The 24192-nt window shown below is 40.4% G+C and overlaps 1 protein-coding gene across 2 annotated transcripts in view; it reads left to right on the top strand.

Annotated features, from left to right (window-relative positions):
* The window catches only part of LOC124544662 (DNA repair protein RAD50), a 251508-nt gene that overhangs the window by 48118 nt on the left and 179198 nt on the right, over nucleotides 1-24192 (top strand). For both annotated transcript variants that reach the window (XM_047123280.1, XM_047123281.1), the window contains 3 exons: nucleotides 5370-5485; nucleotides 5570-5682; nucleotides 6140-6352. In XM_047123280.1, the coding sequence (XP_046979236.1) occupies nucleotides 5370-5485; nucleotides 5570-5682; nucleotides 6140-6352 (442 nt within the window). The remainder of the gene's footprint in view (nucleotides 1-5369; nucleotides 5486-5569; nucleotides 5683-6139; nucleotides 6353-24192) is intronic.

Genomic DNA, 24192 nt, shown 5'->3' with positions numbered 1-24192 from the left:
GATGGATGCCAACCAATAGACTGTCAGGACAGCTCTCCATCAATATATTGAGAATGATTAAAAACCTTTGGGGGTTTTTCTCCTGGAAGCTGACAAAGGGTCAAACAAATAGGAGTGCGTACTGTTGAGCTGCTGGCCGTTGTTGTTGTTGTTGTTGTTGTCTTCAGTCCTGAGACTAGTTTGATGTAGCTCTCCATGCTACTCTATCCTGTGCAAGCTTCTTCATCTCCCAGTAACTACTGCAACCTACATCTTTCTGAATGTGCTTAGTGTATTCATCTCTTGGTCTCCCTCTACGATTTTTACCCTCCACGCTCCCCTCCAATACTAAATTGATGATCCCTTGATGCCTCAGAACATGTCTTACCAACTGATCCCTTCTTCTAGTCAAGTTATGTCACAAACTCTTCTTATCCCCAATTCTATTCAATACCACCTCATTTGTTATGTGTTATACCCATCTAATCTTCAGCATTCTTCTGTAGCACCACATTTCAAAAGCTTCTATTCTCTTCTTGTCCAAACTATTTATCGTCCATGTTTCACTTCCATACATGGCTACACTCCATACAAATACTTTCAGAAACGACTTCCTGACACTTAAATCTATACTCGATGTTAACAAATTTCTCTTCTTCAGAAATGCTTTCCTTGCCATTGCCAGTCTACATTTTATATCCTCTCTACTTCGACCATCATCAGTTATTTTGCTCCCCAAATAGCAAAACTCCTTTAACACTTTAAGTGTATCATTTCCTAATCTAATTCCCTCAGCATCACCTGACTTATTCGACTACATTCCATTATCCTTGTTTTGCTTTTGTTGATGTTCATCTTATATCCTCCTTTCAAGACATTATCCATTCAGTTCAACTGCTCTTCCAAGTCCTTTGCTGTCTCCGACAGAATTAAAATGTCATCGGTGAACCTCAAAGTTTTTATTTCTTCTCCATGGATTTTAATACCTACTCCGAATTTTTCTTTTGTTTCCTTCACTGCTTGCTCAATATACAGATTGAATAACATCGGGGAAACGCTACAACCCTGTCACTCCCTTCCCAACCACTGCTTCCCTTTCGTGTCCCTCGACTCTTATAACTGCCATCTGGTTTCTGTACAAATTGTAAATAGCCTTTCGCTCCCTGTATTTTACCCCTGCCACCTTCAGAATTTGAAAGAGAGCATTCCAGTCCACATTTTCAAAAGCTTTCTCTAAGTCTACAAATGCTAGAAATGTAGGTTTGCCTTTCCTTAATCTCTCTTCTAAGGGTCAGTATTGCCTCACGTGTACCAATATTTCTATGGAATCCAAACTCGTCTTCCCGAGGTCGGCTTCTACCAGTTTTTCCATTCGTCTGTAAAGAATTTGCGTTAGTATTTTGCAGCTGTGACTTATTAAACTGATAGTTCGGTAATTTTCCCATCTGTCAGCATCTGCTTTCTTTGGGATTGGAATTATTATATTCTTCTTGAAGTCTGAGGGTATTTTGCCTGTCTCATATATCTTGCTCACCAGATGGTAGAGTTTTGTCAGGACTGGCTCTCCCAAGGCCGTCAGTAGTTCTAATGGAATGTTGTCTACTCCCGGGGCCTTGTTTTGACTCGGGTATTTCAGTGCTCTGTCAAACTCTTCACGCAGTATCGTATCTCCCCTTTCATCTTCATTTACATCCTCTTCCATTTCCATAATATTCTCCTCAAGTATATCGCCCTTGTATAGACCCTCTATATACTCCTTCCACCTTTCTGCTTTCCTGTCTTTGCTTAGAACTGGGTTTCCATCTGAGCTCTTGATATTCATACAAGTGGTTCTCTTTTCTCCAAAGGTCACTTTAATTTTCCTGTAGGCAGTATCTATCTTACCCCTGGTGAGATAAGCCTCTACATCCTTACATTTGTCCTCTAGCCATCCCTGCTTAGCCATTTTGCACTTCCTGTCGCTCTCATTTTTGAGACGTTTGTATTCCTTTTTGCCTGCTTCATTTACTGCATTTTTATATTTTCTCCTTTCATCAATTAAGTTCAGTATTTCTTCTGTTATCCAAGGATTTCTACTAGCCCTCGTCTTTTTACCTACTTTATCCTCTTCTGCCTTCACTACTTCGTCCCTCAGAGCTACCCATTCTTCTTCTACTGTATTTCTTTCCCCCATTCGTGACAATTGTTCCCTTATGCTCTCCCTGAAACTCTGTACAACTTCTGGTTTAGTCAGTTTATCCAGGTCCCATCTCCTTAAATTCCCACCTTCTTTCAGTTTCTTCAGTTTTAATCTACAGTTAATAACCAATAGATTGTGGTCAGAGTCCACATCTGCCCCTGTAAATGTCTTAAAATTTAAAACCTGGTTCCTAAATCTCTGTCTTACCATTATATAATCTATCTGAAATCTGTCAGTATCTCCAGGTTTCTTCCATGTATACAACCTTCTTTTATGATTCTTGAACCAAGTGTTAACTATGATTAAGTTGTGCTCTGTGCAAAACTGGCGGCGTCCTCTTTCATTTCTTCCCCCCCAATCCATATTCACCTACTATGTTTCCTTCTCTCCCTTTTCCTACTACCGAATTCCAGTCACCCATAGCCATTAATGAAGCTATATAACACTTCTGCCCTTGTATTGGGGCTAAACCATTTACAATCTACACAGACCATAAGCCATCACTTTCGCTTTTAGCAATTCAAATAAAATTGTTCGCCCTGGGCATTCTTACAGCTAGAATTTATTGGGCAGTTCACTACAGATGTAAGATACACTAGGAGGAGGAATATATAGTGGTAGATTTTTCCCTAGAATCAGCACAATCTCATTCACAGTAAATTATGGCCATCTTAACGGCAGCACAAGTTACAGGTGAGCAGCTACAACAGTTTGTGCACAGTGATTCGACAACTCTTCAGCTCAAACAAGTGCAGTTACTAGGCACAAAGGATGTTGTTTGGTGTGACATGTCTAGATCCTCACCTAGACCATTTGTTCCTGGAGTGCTACAAAGAACGTTTTTGACAGTGTTTTTAGGAAGGCCTTTGATGTCACTTTCACTGGTACATCACAGACTGGTATTGCCTCCATCCTGCATTTATATCTATCTGTGGCTGTAAACATATAAAGATATCCCTCTGATGGTGAAAGCAGGCCCATGAGGTCTATGTGAATGTGAGAGAAAGAACTTGTTGATGCAGGAAATTCTCCCACGAACTTGAATAATGTCTGCAAACTTTTCACTGTAGACAGACACGCTGTACATACTCTTAATACAAGGCCATACCTATTTCTCAGTCATCAGTTTAATGATGGCATTTGCAGTAGAATGGCTGAGGTTGTGAACACTGGCTGACAATTTGAATTGATACGCTCCTAGAACTATGTAGATTGAGTGGGTTCCAGCATCACTATACAATCAGCTACCATCCTGCAAGCAACGAGATAGTAGAGCATTGGCATAGAACGTTGAAAGCTGCACTTAAGTGCCACAAGAACAGCTCAACAGCTGTAGTACCACTAGTGTTGCTGGGACTTTGCACAGCCTTTAAGCTGGACATTGGGGCATCTTCTGCAGAGATTGTTTATGGAATGTGCCTGCCTTTGGAATTTTTTTTAGCAGCACCCACACAAATGGATACAGAGCTACCATACATGCTGCAACAAGGCAAGCTCGAAGTAGCTAAGCTGTGTCCTGTCATGAAAATTGGAGAGAGTTCATCCATAAAGACCTTAAAACATGCTCACATGTGTTGTTGCAAACAGATGCAGTATGCTTGCTGTTGCAACCACTGTACTTTGTACCTTTCCAGGTGCTAAAGCATGAGTAACATATGGTGCAGATAATGTATAACAACAAGCCATTGATGATGTCATGAGAATGGATGAAACCTGCATATTTGCTAACTCCAGACATATCCACACAAGATACCTTGGGTACTACCTCAGCGACCTTGAGCCAACCGGATAATGCTACTGGTCTGCCCACAGGTATGTCACTCTTGACTTGGCTCAGCGAACAAGCCCACAAGAAGTGCTGAAGAAGCCAGTAACTTACATGAGGGCAAGTCAACAGGTATGACGCAAATAGCCGCACATCCCTGGAGCTCCACTCTAGTGTGTGTGTGTGTGTGGGGGGGGGGGGGGGGGGCTGTGTATGACGCGCATAATTCTGGCAGTGTTTGAGAACATATGTATTATTCTTTGACCACCCAGCCACATTTGCTTTATATTTCCTCTTAGTTCTAGTTTTTGACAGTTCCCTGTTTTACTGTAAGTTGTCAAGCAAAAATCTAACTAATTAAGAGAGTAGATCTTACAGGTAAGTTGTAGGTTCTGCTTTTACACAAAAACACTGTTTTATCTTTTTATCAAAACGTTTCGGCACCTCTGTATCATCTTCAGTAGGTCGTGTTTATTGAATACTGTAAAAAGTGTACATATAAAAGGTTGTAACTGATCTAACAAAGTGAAGCCTAAAGAAAGTTTTTGTTCATTTCGCTTCTTGCCATGATTATACATTATATGGTTTTGCAATACAATCTGTATGGTGTTCTGCATTAACAGCTTTAGTCATCTGCGAACCAAATGATGAAAATGTGAATTTCATCAGAGAGTTAACACATCCCTTCGATTTTAAAAAAACGTGATTTTGTCATGGAAAATGTTTTGTTGTGACTGATCAGTCAGGTACAATCTCTTTCCAACATTATGCCTATGAGAACTAGTTCATACACCTTTTATTGTAGATCATCCAATATTGTATGGAGCATCCTTCGTGTGGGTCATCTTAAAAATTACGTACAGCTACATGTGAATTCAGTCTCCCAGTTCTCAACTGTTTAAAACTGATTAACAGGTTGGTAATAAATGTTTGCCACTCTACAAGAATTTTCATTGGTGATAAACCAAACAAAAAAAAAAAAAGAACTTTACGTTGGGATATTATTCCAGTTTATCCAGTCAAATGAAATTCACACAAAACAACTTTTTCAAAAAATTACTCTACAGTTCAGATGATAATTGATTGTGAGACATGTGACAGCATAACAAAAACAATATTTCATTGATGCCAGTGCCATCTGTGTTGCAAGCACAGGACAATTTGCCTTACTCTCAATGAATACCAAAAAATGCAACAATCTGTGTTTTTGTAGTCCTGGCTGTCTGTCATAAATGTACTTTTCATGGGAATCTGAAGTGCCAGATGCCAGATGTTGACATTTTGAAACTTTCCATTTAATGTCTTTGCAAGTATAGTCTCAGGTAAGAAAAAGAGAGAAATATGTGTTCTTTTCACTCTGCTTGATGCACTGTTTATATTTTCAACATTACTGAGACTCTTCTTACTTTATCATATTTCGTGTCAACCATATCCTTTTCTTCACAGGTTGTACAGGTTGGTGGACGGTGCATTGATGTAAATTTAGAAATGTCTCATGTTTTCGGTGTATCAAAAGCTGTTCTGAGCAATGTTATATTTTGCCATCAAGAAGATTCTAACTGGTCAGTATATATCTAGACTGTTGATACATCTCTGAGGTACTGCATTATGAGGAAAGTTTAAAAAAAATTTTTTTGTCTTTGTAGGCCAATGGATGAGGGAAAGAAACTCAAGGAGAAGTTTGATTCCATATTCGATGCAACAAAACTTAATAAATGTTTGGAACACATCAGAGATCTTAGGAAAGCAGTAAATACAGGTCAGTCAGTTGTCATTTGAGCTAAGTATTCTGTCAAATTAATATATGTAGCTAAAATTCTTCAGGGTTTTTGTTGCTCTCTCACACACAACCACGCACGTGCTCTAACACGCCAACCCATGGGTACCTCGGATGGATGTGTTTGGGTACATGTTTGGTTGTTTGTCTGACAGCGTGTACACAAACTAAAAAGAGAGCAGTGCTTGAACGATAAAGTCTCTTTGATGTGAAGTGTGCCTATGCGTCAGACATCAGTACCATCTGATGAAAACATTCATGATAAATTCAAACAGTTATTTTGTCAAAGTTGACTGTAGAAATATTCTTTAGTTCCATTCATGTGGTTTTGTAGGGATTGTGAAGCTGAAATTCAACTAATTTGTAAGCAATTTGCTCTGTGAAAATCAAATTTATTTATTATGTATTGCTTTTTTATGTGACTGTGAATCACAAGCAGAAATCAGCACCGATGAGAAACTTCTGAAATCACAACAAGAGATAAAAGATGAGACTGTTTCAAAAAAGAAGGATTTACAAGAGGCAGAGAGTCGTCTGGCAGTAACTCAGGACAAAATAGATAACTTGAGCGATAAACTATCACCTTTGCTAGAAAAACTAGATGAAATTTGTGATGTGGAAAAGGATTTCCTTCAGCTCACCAGGGAGAAAGGTAAATTGCACTTACTGTGATATTTCATCATTAGAGTGTGATGATTCTTGTGTATGAGCAACTTAATTCTGTGAGGCAAGAACTTGTGGCTAATATTTTGAATCAGAAACTGGTTTCTAACCCCCACGTCTATAAAAACTCATTCAAAATAAAGCAGCTTACTGTATTTAATAGAACATTACTTTTAGAGTGAATGTAAATCCATTATGTTATGGCTTGTGTACATGTGTAGCAAGGATTTTAAACTTTTTGAGGAAGTGGCGATGTTCCTTCCATAGCTCATGGGTGCAGATTTCAAAATCGATGTTATTGGATCTTTCCTGTTTCTTTATATTTAACAATCAGCTGGACTCTCATATCTTTGCTTTAATCTGTTTAATATTTCAGATTTCAAAAAATTAAAAATTAACATTTCACTTATTTTTGACTCACTCATCCATATAATGTTTTCTTGAGACAGCATTGAGTTGGACACTGTTAGCATTGGTCTTTGGTGATGGTTATTGTTGGGGGGGGGGGGGGGGGCTGATTGGCACCCTCCTCATACCTTCTCAAGCATTTACATTGTCAGAGATTCTCAAAAAAGCTCCTAATCTATTTTGCTGGTATGTCATCATTGTAACATTATTTACTAGGAGAGACTTTACATAAAACTTACAGCCATGTTCAGCAAGGGAACTGGTGACGCTGCCATCGAGTGCCCCAATACCAACATCATAATCATAATTATCACCCATCCTCTGATTCTTGAAGAAAGTTGATGTGAATCATCATGCTCAGTTCATTAAAATATTTGTGTCACATAATAGTAAGGTGTCTTTTTGCACAACATATACTTGCACTTCGTTGTATTTCTTTGTTAAATTTAATTTATTTTGCGCAGTGTATCATTATGATATGAATAAAAGACAATTCACGGGCATTTTAATGTAATCCATATTTAAATAGGTTGCGTACAGGCTATTTTGGATGATGGAGTTTTATGCATAAATGTCCAATTGGCAATGATTTATGGATTTACTTGTGTAACAGTAGAAACAACATGAGTTCATGTTGTTGTTATTCCCATCTACATCTATGTGATTACTCTGCTGTTCACAATAAAGTGCCTGGCAGAGGGTTCAGTGAACCACCTTTAAGCTGTCTCTCTACTGTTTCACTCTCAAACAGCGCGCAGGAAAAACGAGCACTTAAATTTTTCTGTTCTGAGTCCTGATTTCTCTTATTTTATTGTGATGATCATTTCTCCCAATGTAGGTGGGCGCCAATCGAATGGCAATCAAAAGAGAAAACTGGTGATTGAAATTTCATGAGAAGAGCCGATCGCAATGGAAAATACATTTGTTTTAATAATTGCCACATATCATGTCTGTATGCACTATCTCCCCTATTTTGTGATAATACAAAACGAGCTGCCCTTCTTTGAATTTTTTCAGTGTCGTCTGTCAGTCCCAAATGATGCAGATTCCTCACTGCACAGCAATACTCCAGAATAGGGCGGACAAGTGTGGTGTAAGCAGTCTCTTTAGTAGAACTGTTGCATGTTCTAAGTGTTCTGCCAGTGTTTTGCAGTCTTTGGTTTGCTCTACACACAACATTATCTATGTGATCGTTCCAATTTAGGTTATCTGTAATTGTTATCACTAAGTATTTAGTTGAATTTACAGCCTTCAGATTTGTGTGACTTATCGCGTAATCGAAATTTAGCGAATTTCTTTTAGTACTCTTGTGAATAACTTCACACTTTTTTTCATGCCATGCAGATATCTTATCTAAATCATTTTGCAATTTGTTTTGGTCGTCCGATGACTTTACAAGGTGGTAAACGACAGCATCATCTGCAAACAATCTAAGACGGCTACTCAGATTGTCTCCTATGTCATTAATATAGATTAGGAACAATGGAGGGCCTATAACACTTCCTTGGGGAACACCGGATATTACTTCTGTTTTACTCAATGACTTTCCATCTATTAAATCCTTCTCACATTGAAGTACACGCTATGTTTTGAAATTCTGCAAAACTTTGCCAATCTTGGGGATTTTGTGTTCTTTTAAATTTGGCATGCTTTTTTCATTGCTTCTGCAACAGCGCTCTGACCCCCATTTTGTGTGCCATGGGGTACCAGTACCATCACTTATTAATTTATGTGGTATATATCTCTCAATTGCCATTGATACTATCTCTTTGAAATCATTCCACATCTTTTCTACACTTACATGATCAGATCAGGAGGAGTGAAGGCTCTCTCTTAAAAAGGTGTTAAGAGCATATTTATCAGCTTTTTTAAATAGTAGATGTACTTTGCATTTATTTTTGATAGTTGTAGGTGTTATGGTACTCAACCTAGCAGCAGCTGCCTTGTGGTTGCTAACCCCTGTATTAGTCACAATACTCCCTATTTGTCCGGGATTATTTGTTGCTAAGAGGTCAAGAATGCTTTCACAACCATTTATGCTTCTAGTGGGCTTGTGAACTAATTGTTCAAAATAATTTTCTGTGAAAGCATTCATTACAATTTCGGATCACATTTTACGCTTGCTGCTGGCTTTAAACGTATAATTTTTCCAGCCTACTGAGGGTAGATTGAAGTCGCCACCAACTATAATTGTATGAATGGGGTACCTATTTGAAATGAGACTCAAGTTTTATTTGAACTGTTCAGCAACTATATCTTCAGAGGTGGGGGGTCAGTAAAACAATCCAATTACTAGTTTAGTTCGATTGTCAGGTATAACCTCTACCCATACTATTTCACAGGAATTATCGGCTTCAATTTCACTGCAAGGTAAACTACTTCTGACAGCAATAAATATTCCACTGCCAAATGTATTTAATTTATCCTTTCTGAACTCTGTTAGATCATTTGAAAAAATGTCGTCCAAACTTATTTCCGACTTTAGCCAGCTTTCTGTACCTATAACTGTTTGAGCTTCAGTGCTGTATTAGGGCTTGGAGCTCTGGTTCTTTCCCAGTACAGCTAAGACAATTTACAACTACAATACCGATCGTTTCTACAACTACCTTACTATGTTTTACCTGCCCCCTTTTAGACGGACACCCTTTGTGTGGTTCCCTGAGAATCTCTAACGTTAAAAACCGCCCAGTCCCTTCCACACAGCCCCCACTACCCATGTAGCCTTTTCCTGTGTGTAGGCGACTCCTGACCAGTTAAGCGGAACCCGAAAACCCATCACCCTCTGATTCAGACACTTCACTTGGCTCTGCACTAAAGCACCACAGTCGGTTTTATTGATGATGCTTCAGATGGTGAGCTCCGCCTTAATCTCACAAGCATGGCTGACAGTCTTTACCATTTCTGCTAGCCGCCCGAAACCAGAGAGAATCTCCTCTGATCCAAAGTAATACTTGTCTTTGGTACCAACATGAGCCACAACCTGCAGTTGGTTGCACCCTGTATTCTTCATGGCATCCGGAAGCACCCTCTCCTCATCCAGAATTATCTCCCCCCCCCCCCCCTCCCCCCTGCCCCACCCCACGGAGTGCACACAGTCTTCCTTTCCCTCCTTGGCAGCCATGTTCCTAAGGGGCCCCATTATGTGCCTAACATTGGGGCTCCCCAACTACCAGCAAACCCACCCTCTGTGAATGCCCAGACCTTGCAGGTTGAGAAGCTTCCTCTGGAACAGGGTGGACGACTGCTTCTGGCTTAGAGACTTCATCAGCCACAGATAAAACCTGAAACCTGTTCGTCAAATGAACCGGGGAGGCCGTACTATCGGCCCCTCGGAAAGTCTTTCACTGCCTGCCAGACTTTGGAATGATAATGATCTCCCACTCAACCGCAGGTGAGAGGTCAGCCTCAATGCAGGCAGCACCTGGGGCAGCCACAGCAGTGGGCCGATCGGGGTACACATGGGACGTGTTCAGCGTCCCATGCGTCCCTGGATCCGACCCCCCACATGCCCCTTGGCAGCAGCCTCAGGCTGTGTGACGGTAACCAACACAGCCTGAAGCTGTGAGCGAAGAGTCACCAACTCATCTCGCATTTGTACACAGCAATCCCACATTTTACATTGCTTGTAACAGTAAAAATATTTTCATAAATTAAAATGATCAGTAAACTGAAAAAGATTATAACAGGGACACAGAAAAGTCTGCTCACTAAGTGGCAACAGATGCAAACCACAGAAAGCCATAAAGTTGCTGGAACTAGGAGACCCTTTCTTTAGCATAAGAGAGAAAATTGCAGCTTCTTCCTGCTGTTAGTTATCAACCCTTTTGGCTTATTTTTATTGTATTTTAAGTCATCTTTAATCTTTGCAAGGAAAACACTTTTGAATCGGACAAGAAGTATGTAATTATTTTCACTACACAAGATAAAAATTCGGAGTTAAAAACTATTATGTTGAATAAAAGAAATTCGCCAGGACAAATTACGTATATATATATAAAAAAAAAAAAAAAATTAAGCTCTACACACTGCTTCTACTGCTGCTCTATTTTTTTTATTTTTTTATTATTTTTTTAATTTAGATTGTGATAAAATGTATTTCTCGCAATTTTATCTTGGACTTCTAAGGTGCACATCATAATCATCTACTTCTTCTTCCTGTATAGTTCCAGCCTCTACCAGTCCTTCTTTTCCTGTCTTTAAACTATGTTTCCCTCTACACACTGTGCAGTCTTCTCCTCTCTTATTCACCCATTCCTTCACTGCAGTGATCAATCTCTCGGACTTTGTCTAGGTCTCTTGCCTCCTGTTATCATTTTATGAGACCTTCTTTGTATCTTGCCAACCCTAATTCTTTCAACATACTCGTACTACTTGAATTTTGTTTCTTCTATGGCCTCTTGCATGGGCTTCTCTTACAGTATAACTCTTATCTAATTCCTTACTCTGTCCACTCCTGTAAGTCTAACATTTTTCTTTGAAATTTTGTCTAGCAAGCCTGTATCCTATGCATTCTGTTCTTCATTAACTGCATTTCTAATGCATACATGAATAATGGAGGATAATGTACTTGGTGTAACATTAGCTTGCTTTTTGGTAGCACATCCTAGCTCCATACCATCCTCCTTACAGCATGCAGAAATCCATGTTTGTTTTTTCCTTTCATTAATCTCTGTATCATGCACCCCACTATCTTCCATTATGTTCCCAAATACACTATGTGATCAAAAATATCCGGACACCCTCAAAACATAAGTTTTTCGTATTAGGTGCATTGTGCTGCCACCTACTGCCAGGTACTCCATATCAGGGACCTCTGTAGTAATTAGACATTGTGAGAGAGCAGAATGAGGCACTCCGCGGAATGCACGGACTTCGAACATGGTCAGGTGATTGGGTGTCACTTGCGTCATACATCTGTACGCGAGATTTCCACACTCATAAACATCCCTAGGTTCACTGTTTCTAAAGGGATAGTGAAGTGGAAACGTGAAGGGACACGTATAGCAGAAAAGCGTACAAGCAGGCCTTGTCTGTTGACTGAGATAGACCGCTGACAGTTGAAGAGGGTCGTAATGTGTAACAGGCAGACATTTATCCAGACCATCACACAGGAATTCCAAACTGCATCAAGATCCACTGCAAATACTATGACAGTTAGGCGGGAGGTGAGAAAACTTGGATTTCATGGTCAAGCGGCAGCTCATAACCCACACATCATGCCGGTGAATGCCAAATGACGCCTTGCTTGGTGTAAGGAGCTTAAACATTGGACGATTGAACAGTGGAAAAATGTTGTGTGGAGTGACAAATCACAGTACACAATGCGGCGATCCGATGGCAGAGTGTGGGTATGGCGAATGTGCAGTGAATGTCATCTGCCACCGTGTGTACTGCCAACAGTAAAATTCGGAGGCGGTAATGTTATGGTATGGTCGTGTTTTTCATGGAGAGGGCTTGCACCCCTTGTTTTGCTAGTCACTATCACAGCACAGGCCTACATTGATGTCATAAGAACCTTCTTGCTTCCCACTGTTGAAGAGCAATTTGGGGAGGGCGATTGCATCTTTCAACACGATCGAGCACCTATTCATAATGCACAGTGGTTACATGACAATAACATCCCTGTAATGGACTGGCCTGCACAGAGTCCTGACCTGAATCCTGTAGAACACCTTTGGGATGTTTTGGAATGCCGACATTGTGCCAGGCCTCACCACCGACATCGATACCTCTCCTCAGTGCAGCGCTCCATGAAGAATGGTCTGCCATTCCCCAAGAAACCTCCCAGCACCTGATTGAACATATGCCAGCGAGAGTGGAAGCTGAAATCAAGGCTTAGGGTGGGCCAACACCATATTGAATTCCAGCATTGCCGATGGAGGATGCCATGAACGTATAAGTCATTTTCAGCCAGTTGTCCGGATATTTTTGATCACATATTGTCCGGATATTTTTGATCACATATTGTACTTGAAGATTTTTCACTCTCTTTAGCACTTGCCCTTTAATACGTATATCCGCTGTTGCTCTCAACTTATTCCATGCTATCAGTGTCATTTCACAGTTATTTGCAATAAATTTCAAACAATACTGTTCCACTTCTTCCTTGTGGCTATCCTTCTCCATTTCCCCACACCATTAAATAATCTGCATACATAGTTGATATGATGCTCAAAAGTATCAATTCACTAAATTGTTCATAAAGGTAGCAGCAGAAATCCGTGTGTGGAATTCAGTTTGCGGACAGATCAGAATGCATCGATAATCACATAAGTCAAACTGTTCTCAGGTTGAATATTGGTTTATACACCACAGCACTTCAGTAGATATGACCCTGTTGTCTTCATTTGACTGACTTGCCTAGTCATTTATAGGGGAATCGACTGTTTAATGTAGGAACCCTTGAAGAAATACTAACACTACGACTTATCTTAGAAGATAGGTTGAAGAAAGGTAAACCTTCATTTGTAGCATTTTTAGGTGTAGAGTAAGCTTTTGACAATCTTGACCGGCATACATACTTTGTAATTCTAAAAGTAGCAGGAGTAAAGTATAGGGATGAAAGATTATATCAACTTGAACAGAAAACAGAATGCAGTTACAAGAGTCAAAGAACATGAGAGGTGACCAGTGGTTGATAAGGGAATGAGGTAGGGTTGTAGCCTATCCCTGATGTTACTCATTCTGTAAATTGAGCACATAGTAAAGGAAACCAAAGAGAAATTTGGAAAGGAAATTAAGAGTTCAGGGAGAAAAAAATAAAAGCTTTGAGGTTTGCCAATGACATTGTAATCTGTCAGAGACAGCTAAGGACTTCGAAGAGAATTTGAGTGGAATGATTAATGTCTCCAAAATAAATTATTAGACGAACATCAGCAAAAGTAAAATAAGGATAATGAAATGTACCTGAATTAAATAAATTACTGCTGGTGGAATTAGAGTAGGAAATAAGGGGCTAAAACAGTAGACGAGTAGTTCTACTTGGGCAACAGAGTAACCGACATCGACAGAAGTAAAGAAAGTATAAAATACATACCGATAATAGCAACTGAAACTTTTTTGCGAAATAGAAATAGTTAAATGTATTGCCTTATTGGAAACTGGAACATGACTGGTAAACAATGCAGACAAGAACAGAATAGAGTCTTTTGGAAAGGTGATGTTACTGTAGAATGGTAAAGATTAGATGGATGTATCAGATAATTGGTAAAGAGGTATTGAATCAAATTGGGGAGAGAAGAAATTATGGTAAAACGTTAGTTAAAGAAAAGATCAGTTGACAGGACATATGCTGAGGCACCATGAAACAGCCATGTGGTAATGGAGGGAAGTATGGCATGTAAGAATCCTATAAAAAGTGTAGTGAATGACTGCAGTAAACAGATTGAAGTGGATATAGGTTATAGTAATTATGTAAAGATGAAGATGCTTGCTGAACCATGATGCAGCTTGGTGTTTTTCATATTCACAAATCATTGCAGAGTTGAAACAAGTGAGAGGTGATTGAAAAAAATCTCAAGTCCAACTTGATCAAACTCTTTGCTTTTGGATTTGGGTCCTCTTCTTACTCACAGAACCAGCAAGAAACATTAAAGTCACATATGAAAATTTAACACCTTTTTATGTTGTCCTAAGGTTGCAAATAGTATTGCTTTGGAAAATTACTTGAGGTTGAGAGGCAAACAAGTGTAGTAACAATGACAATAAATTATTATTATTAGGTATTGTTGCTATTACAGCAGCAATTATGATAATGTTAACACAGTTACGATGGTCAGTATCATTGTTTTCATGGGTGTAGCTTTATAGTTGGGGTCTTAGAGGCATGAATAGAAAAAGCTAGACACTTTGAAGCACAAGCACTATGGCAAAGTAATTGGATAAAGGTTTGATTTAAACTATGATTTACATATTAAGATGTAGTAAGTAGGTGTTTACCAGTAACTACTCACTACATTCTCAGGTTAAAATACAGTGTGTTTATAATTGAATATCATGGTTTTATCGCTTTTTAATATTTATTACATTAAACTTACAGTTATAAATGATATGTCAAATGAAAGAGCAACTCAGACAGTTGTGTTTGGCACCAGTGTGCATGTGCAGCGCGCAATGTTTCCGCCGCAGTCCGCTAGACAGTGGTAGTAGCAAAGATGGTGACTAGTGAACAGAAAGCGTTTTGTGTTTCGCAGTTTGCAAAGGACGAATCTGTAGTTACTGTGCAATGTGCGTTCCAGCTGAAGTTCAGTTGTGATCCTCCAAGTAATAATAACATTCGTAGATGTTATCATCAATTTGAAGATATCGACTGCTTTTGTAAAGGGAAGAGTACAGGACGACCAAGAGTTAGTGAAGAGACTGTTGAGCGAGTGAGAGAGTCATTCACTCGTAGCCCAAAGAAATCAGTCCGGAAGGCTAGTCGTGAATTACAAGTTCCTATGTGGACTGACTAGAAAGTTTTAAGAAAACGCATACATCTACGTCTGTACTGTTTACAATTATTACAGGCTCTAAAGCCGGCAGACCATGTATTATGTGCCAACTTTGCAAACGAAATGTTGTTTCATGACTATGAAGATTTCCTTGATCATGTTGTCCTCAGTGATGAATCGACCTTTCACCTTAGTGGACATGTTAACTCTCACAATGTGCACATCTGGGACGCAGAAAATTCTCACAAGATGGTACAAATGCAATGAGAGTCGCTTAAAGTGACTGTTTTTTGTGCCGTATCCCAGTGGAAAGTTTATGGGCCTTTCTTTGTTGGTGAACCTTCTGTAACTGGCATTTCTTACCTTGATACGCTGGAGCAGTAGCTCCTCCCTCTGTTGGAAGAAGATGAACCAGAGAACTTCATTTTCCAGCAAGATGGTGCGCCACCTCACTGGCATAGCAAAGTACGCGATTGGTTGAACTTCACTGTACCCAAGCCCTGGATAGACCGCAAGGGGCCCAATTACAGGGCTTGCTTTGCATGGCCTCCACGTTCACCCGATCTAACACCATGCAATTTTTTTCCTTTGGGGCTCCATCAAGGATTGTGTGTACGTGCCTCCGCTACCAGCAGACCTCCCTGAATTAAGAAACCCGATTGAAGCAGCTGTTGGTACAATCGCTGAAGACACACTTGTCAACATTTGGGAAGAACTTGGCTGTAGACTTGATGTGTGCCGTGTGACATATGGTGCTCACATTGAACATTTATAAGGTTCTTGGTAAAGCTGTTTGAGTTGCTCTTTCATTTGACATATCATTTATAATCGTAAGTTTAATATAGTAAATATTATAAAGCATTAAAACCCTGATATTCATTTATAAACACCCTGTATAATGTTGGGTTCTTGTATGTTGAGGCAGTATAAATGAGAAAAACAGTCTTTAACACACCTATGGCTTAAGTTTCTAGATTATAAATATAATGATCAGAATTAAATGGGATGTATAACTCTAGTTAAATAGATGTGCATTAAATATCATGATCCTTCAAGTGAGTGTTCGAGCTTTGATAAGGGTCACTTATTTGGGGGAACAAGGCTCCATTTTTATCCTGAGGCAGGCAATTTGATTTGATCCTGTAGAATTACATTGTGTTCAGCAAGTCTACAAGTGATACGGGATGTAGAAAGAGTTGAAAGAACAACTATTTTGATTCGGCATTCTGACGCCTAATGATTGCATGGAACATTATTTGCATATTTAATTTATTAGATATTATTGAACATTGCAGTTCCTTTTTCACTAAATAATATTTGAGCTTCCTTGTAAAATTACTGTTATTTGCACCCTCCTATAGGTGTTTGGACCTCTCTCTAAATTATGTGCGGAGTTATCACTAAGTGCGCACTACAGTAATTGTGCCAAGGCACATTGTGTTTAAATGGACTGTGTTAAGGCAGATTATAATGATGATTATGTCTTATACATTTGGTTGGGTGATATTTGATGAACATGTATGTTTCATCTGTTGATATATTCTGTTTTTGTCCCGTGAAACTTGCAATTGTACAGCCGATGACACAAACATTCTCTTTTCAAAAATCTCTCTAAACATCTTGTGAACTGTAGAAAGATTAATGTAAGTATCCCAAATCAAGCCTTGATACTTCATGTGGATAAAGAGAAAAGTGTCACAATAAAGGAAATACTGCTTGTCACATAGGCATGTGTGAGAGGTGTGTTATGTGGAAGATGTGTCAGTAACACATGTTCTAAGTGTCTGATAAACCATTTCTGGAAATTAGGCTGTTGACAAGCCTGAGAGTTGACTGTAAGGCCAAAATATGGTAGGTGGGCATAGAATTTGGGGGTGGGGTGGTAATGATGAATTGCGAGTGTGGAAAGCAAACTGGAAAAAGTGAGTAGCATTAGGAAAGACAACAAAACACGTAAGGCCAAATCAGTTTGTTCCTGTATACAGAAGTTAAGGCAGGGAATGCTGTGAAAACCAGTTATGTATTTCTGTGAAAATAGCCACAATAACAGTTTTGAATGTGAGAAATGGAGGATTCCAAAATTGTTGTGCAAGGACTTGGGTTAAGCTCATTGTAATCATGATTCTAGCTATTTGTAATAGGATAGAACAAGGGTAATCGTAGGTCATTGTTTTAATGAACAACTATTATTGATTAACACCTGAAGAGATATTAGGAAGGAAGGAAGGTTTCAGGCTAACATCCTGTCGATATGGGTGTCATTTGTGACATGAGTGACAATGTCCATACCAAACCCTGTACAGTCTTCTGTTATCTTATTCTCTCTTGTTCCTGTCTATTACAGCCATGGGCAACCTTTGGTGACCCAGGGGCCTGATTCGCATATTTAATGAAGCTCACATGCTGCCTCATTACATACACGACAGCAGTGCTTCTAACACATAAATTCAAAACTATAGAGTTTTTAATGTTGATGTTTTGTGGTAACACACCAATACGAACCACACCCATTTTACGACACACCACACCAGCAAATTATCCCTCAAAATTTGTGTTTTTGAGAATACATTCATTTTATGTTCGCCATGTACTCAGAAGTTTACATTAATTTTTATGTCATGAACACTGTTTCTTTTCTTATGACATATTATAATATCTGTCTTAAAAACTTTTGTTGTAAACTTCTGCTGTGATATTAGTGAAGGAACACTGTTCATGACATGTAAATAAATGTAAACATCTGAAGATGTGATGCCAGGCACCTTGAAGCGTAATCACGCAAAAATAAATGCCTATAAAACCAACTGGTTGAAACTAATTCATTATGAATTACATTCAGTTGCAACAGCTGCAATTTTCTGATACATCCACATGCTCACGCCCACTAATTTCTTCCTGCAGGCTGCCAGTTGCCCATCTGTCATCTATTATCTGTTTCCACTCTTTTCGATGCCTTTCTTCTGATTCTCCCTCTGTGCTTCCTCCTATCCTGTTATTATTATTATAGCTTACTTTCTGTTTATCTTTTGCTCTGTCATCATATCTTTACCACCCATTAGTTCACAGAATTGTCAGTTGACTTCTCATGACCAATATGTAGTTATTTGCTTAGGATTTTCCTCTCAACTATTAGTATCCACAATTTTTCAAACTGATGTACTTAGAATTCAGAATGCTTTACCTTGTTCCATCTTTCACAGCTTTTCTTTCTCACATCTTCTGATCAGTAAATAAATCTGGAGGTTTTCCAGTTAATTTGATTTTTACTAGCCAAAATATGTTTCAGAATTAGGGGATTGTTGTGTCAACAAATGGGATAAGCCCATTGTGAACATGACTTCTAGCACCATATAACAACACAGAATCAGGGTCACATTAGTCGAGTGCTTTTATGAATAAATATTATTTGTTAACATCTGAAGAGAGAAGAAGGAAGGAAGGAAGGAAGAAAGAAAGATATGTTAACATCCTGTCTGTGCACATGTCACTCAAGACAGGGAAGAGATTAAGAGAGAAATACTTAGGATGTTCTGCTATGCACCTGTAGATTATTGTTATGTTCATACATATATTGAGGCTGGCTGAACAGTGGGATCCATAGCACACAAAATTCTACAGCCATAAAATTTTTTCTTGAAGACAGAGGGAGAGGGGGGGGGGGGGTGCAGGGGGGGGAGGGGACCAATATGATGTACAAGGTGTCTCTAACTAAAGTTCAATTTTCAAAATGATCTTGAAAGAGAACCACTGCTCAGAATGGCATCAGATTTGAAGAGCATATTATTATTGGTGCATGGGAAAACATCATGGAACAAAAAGAAATTTAAAAAGTATTTTTAACCAATAGATGGCGCTGTAAGTGTCTTAATGTAAATCAGGTCAGCTACAAATTACAGGCAAATCACAGTATGATGGCTATTTGTGTGAGCTGCACATTACACCATCTTTACTGTTCAATGTGCACGACTGCACAAGTTCAGCAGTGACCAGTTGTGGCACTGTTAGTTAGGTAAGCCTGTCTATCACAGCTAGGTCATACCACATTGAATAGGAAAAAATCAGTTTTTTATTGTCATGAAGCTAAAAACTCCATCAAAAGCAAAATGACATCATTTTTTAATTGTCCTGTGGCTAAACCCCGCATAAAAAGCAGAATTATATTGGTTTCTAACTGTCGTGAAACAGGCACAAGACTTGTTCGGTATGCTGCTATCCACTGTTTTCTGCAAACTGAAATCAGGAAACAGCATGTTCCACAACATATCAGTGTGTCTCGGGGGTGATGTTCATAACGCATTGCGCAATGCATAACTTCAATTCAGTTACATTCATAATTGGAGCATTGAATGCAATGTCTTTCAGATAACCCTACAGCCAGAAGTCAGATGGATTAAGATCAGGTGATTTGGATGGCCAGGCTGTAGGGAAATGACAGCTGATAATTCTAGCATTTCAGAAATGCCTCTGCAGAAGTGGCTTCACTCGCTGTGCAATGTGCAGATGAGTGCCATCGTGCATAAGTATGATCCTAACCACACATCCGTACTGTTGAAGGGTTGGAATGATGTTTGTGTGCAAAAGCTTCTCATACCTGTTTTATCAGTGATGCCAGGTAACAGGACTCGCAGGACTTACCTCCTCAGAAAAATACAAACCCATGATAAACAATGCTATTAACCCACACTGCACAGTCACCTTTGCAGAATGAAGTGGTACAGGTTGATCTGCATGCAGATATTCCGTTATCCATATTCTACCATTCGGAGAATTGCCCACTTCCATGCAAGCAAGAAATTCCAGAGAAAATGTTTGTCGTGCCGGCAGGTCAGCAGGAGGACAACTCAGGTGATTTCCTTTTCGGGGGGCTCTTTAGCCACTCTTTAATGAATTTGTGCTTGGCTATCAAACGCCCAGAGCCTTTACAGCATCTCTTCCCTTCCCCTACTGCACTCTGTCCTCCTCCTATTCCTTTCACTTGGGGCATGCGTCTTAGGTATTTTCGGAAATGCATTCTGAAGTTTCGGTAGATAGGCAGTAGAACAGTCCCTAGTCTGCTTTTTCCCCTCTATCTTCATTCTCTATCCCCTTCCTTCCTCTACTTTGGTGCTTGAGATCTCTCTTTGTTTCTTCATCCTTCCTGTACACTCCCGAAGGCTGGCCCATGTGTTTGGCTCGTAACAGGTGACTGGTTAATGCTTAACTCCCAGCTCCAGTTTGACAGGTAGAGTTTGCACATACCCCTTGGTACAGGCCAGGCCCAGGAAGAGGCGAGTGCCTGAGCTGTTACCTTTTCAGTTGGCAATTGGTCCTTCTGTTTGGAGTTCGGGGGTTGTGACTAGAGGTGTGAACAATCACCTAAGGTGGGTGTTCCCCTCTGAGTGTGGCCTCAAATGGAAGGAGCACGCCATCAGAGACGCTGGCAGTCGTGGAGGATTTTCTCACCATGAACCAATGATATTCATTCAGTCTATGTCTGCGAAACGTAGATGGAATGAGGCTAAAGTTTTGAGGACTCTCTCAGCTGCACTTTGGTTTCAGGTGATGTCACATACTGAAGGAGGTCAGTCTTTTGCAGCAGTTAATCTGTTTATTATTCAGAAAGGTGTTGACGCAATTGCAGGCCTTTTGAAATCCTGCTCTCACTTACATAATAGGACTTTGCTTCTGGACACCAATTGTGATTTTCAAGCCCAACAATTCCTTAGTGTTGCTCCTCCATAGTTATCCTGTTCATGTCGAGGCCCATCTACACTGAATTCTTTGTGTGGTGTTACTTACACTCAACTGCTTGATGGTCGACTGAGGGGGAAATCCAAAATTCACTCGCTGATCAGTGTGTTGCTGTGATTCATCAGGTAATGAAAAAGGTTAATATAGAGTTAAAAGTGCCTACACGCATTCTTTTTCTCACATTTGATCGAGTAGTGCTTCCATCAGAGGTAACGACAGGCTACAAAGTCATCAGGACCCAACTGTACATTCCAAATACGATGTGTTGCTATCAGCATCAGTGTTATAACCACACTTGCGTGTGCTGTCAAAACATGGCGAAATGTGTTACTTATGTTAGAGATACTCATAAGGATGATTATCTGCCTCTTCCTCCCAGCTGTCTCAGTTGTAATGACAACCATGCCACCTCATCCTGTGAGTGTTCCACGTGTTTTGATGAGTAGGCCGTCCAGGAAATCCGAGTGAAGGAAAAAGTACTTTGCTCTGTCCTTTGCAAGTTGTCCTTGGCCAGTTGTAAACCCTCCATTTTACTATCTGGCACTTATAGTGCAGTTCTTGGTACACCACGCTCCACGAAGGACATTACCAAGCAGACTTGTGACCTCCAACTCAGCATTGCAGTTGTGAATCGCTCAGTGTCATGGTAGCCGCTCAGTGTCATGGTAGCATACCTGTCTTCTTCTCCCACAGTTGCACAAGAAGCCACAAAATTTTTGCCCCCAGTGGCGAAATCACATACTACACTACTGGTAGGCCAGAAAGGACAAAAGGAACACGCCCCTGAAGACGTCCTATGTCCCTCCAGCTGACAAATGTCTGAGTCTTCGTCTGCCAACCATAAAGACTCTGAGAAATCAAACGAAGGCAAACGATTTTCTCCTTCCCCGACTCCTGAGGCCCTCTTAAATGGTGATGCCCCGTGATACCCTCACCCGGTGGACCTTGCTGTACACCACCTACCGTTTTTCAGCCCTGGAGTCCGCAGGCTGGCCTAGTGAGAATGCTGACACCTGCATAAATTTCAGGGAACAGGAGCCTCCAGCCTCTGGGCCCTGCAGCAGGAGGTCTTTGAAGGCTGGCACTCGGCAGTTACCGAGGTGACTGCTCTTCATTTGTTTGCCCCTCCCCATTCCCCATTATAACTCTTCTCCAGTACAACGTTCGTGGCATCAGATCCAACAAAGAGGAATTATGACTGTTCTTGGACTTATAGTGTACGGTTGCTTTCCATGTCCAGGAAACAAAAATAGGAACTGTGCTGCTCAGTTGGGATGACGTCCATAGCTAAACTATCTCACTGAACATCTGGCTGCAAGCTGTTGCAGTCTGCATTTTCTTTCCTCATTTCACTTTTTCTCTTTGTAATGTCTACATCCCTTCGTCATTCGCTGTCACCAGGAAAGACTTGCTCTAGCTTATTGGTCAGCTCCCTCACTTCTCTTTACTGCTCGGTGACTTTAACGCCCACAATCCCCTTTGTGGCCCTTCGAGAACCTGCCTGAGAGGTTCCCTTGTGACTGACATTCTCAGTCAGCTCAATCTTATCTGTCTTAAAACTGGAGCACTCATGTTCCTGTCAGACGCTACACACACCTATTCCCATTTGGACCTCTTGTTCTGTACTGCTCAGCTTGCCTGTTGTCTTGAGTGGCCTGTCCTCTCTGCCACATACTCGAGCGACCACTTTTCGCATGTTATCCGTTTTCTGACTTCTAACCCACCAGTGTGTAAACCCAATTGGCAGCTTTCGAAGACCAGCTGGAGGCTTTACTCCTCCCTGGTGACCTTCGGTGAACAACATTTCTGCAATTGTGATTACCAAGTTGAGCACCTTACAAAAGTTATCCTTAGTGCTGCAGCATGTTCTGATACTCACATTTCTTCTTTCCTTTGCCGTGTTCCAGTCTACTGGTGGACTGAGGTGTGCCATGACTCGATTCACTTGCGGGGACATACTCTGCACATTTTTAACTGTCATCCTACAATGGTGAACTGCATTTGTTATAAACAGTTGTTTTTGCTAGGTGATGGAACATAAGATTCATGGCTGGCTGGTATAGTGGCATGAATCTCACAATATGCTAACTGCTGCACAATGCGTATTTCATGTGTGCCATTCTACAGTTGACTATCATGTCATGACGTCAACTCATGTCATGATTGGTTTTCTGCAGAGATACCAGACTATGACTGTGCTTTTTGATTTGGAGAAAGGCTATGACACCTGCTAGACAATTGCTTCCAAAGCTGCCTGTCCCACTTCCTTCAGTAACTTTTAGAAACTCAGTTTTCAAGGTAATTGTGGGTTTGACTTTGTTGGACACCTTTATCCAGGAAAATGGGGTGCCTCAAAGCTTTGTCCTGAGCATCATCCTCTTTGCTATAGCCATAACCCCTGTCATGGACTGCCTTCCACCATGTATCTCCGGCTCCCTTTTTGTTGACAACTTTGTGATCTGTTGCTGTTCTCCATGGACTTATCTTCTTGAGTGACTTCTTCAGTGATATCTCAGTCGTCTTTACTCGTGGAGCATTGACGATGGCTTTCTGTTTTCCACTGACAAAACCATTTCTATGAATTTCTGGTGGCGCGATGGGTTTATTCCACCTTCTTTACATCTTTGGCCTGCTGGTCGCTCCACAAGTGTTACCTGGCCGCCCGCTGTACCCGGTCCCCCAGTGTCCTATGTGTCCTAAGCAGTACTTCCTGAGGTGTGGATCGGACCAACCTCCTCTGCTTACACCAATCCTTTGTCCATTTAAAACTAAATTATGGGTGTTTTTTATTTTTTTTATTTTTCTGCTTGTCCATCCATTCTACTCCATCTTAACACAATCCATCATTGTGCAATACATTTTGCCACTGGCACCTTTTACACTAGCCCTGTTGGAGTCTCTATGCAGTAGCTACCATACTGCCACTGTCATACTGTCATGATATCCTCCTCAGCAGATATGCATGCTGTTTGTCTGTTTTGCACAGCCACCCATTCTATGCCCCCTATTTCAATGACTGCCTTAACCACCAGTATGGGGTGCGTCTTTCTTCTCCGTTACCTCACGGAATTCACTTTCAGCTATTGCTACGGCAGCTTAACTTACGCTACCCGACATGTTCTCAATGGAACTCTTCACAGCCCTGGCTTCGTGCAGCCGCTTATTTTCATATAGGACTTCATTTGCTTCCCAAGGACACTAATCCAGATTCAATCTATTGTTGTAGTTTCTTGACCTTCACACGCAACTTAGCAATACC

The sequence above is a fragment of the Schistocerca americana genome, chromosome 8, assembly GCF_021461395.2.
Source record: "Schistocerca americana isolate TAMUIC-IGC-003095 chromosome 8, iqSchAmer2.1, whole genome shotgun sequence".
NCBI lineage: Eukaryota > Metazoa > Arthropoda > Insecta > Orthoptera > Acrididae > Schistocerca > Schistocerca americana.
The sequence above is the reverse complement of the archived record's forward strand: the minus strand, read 5'-3'. Positions and strand labels throughout refer to the sequence as shown.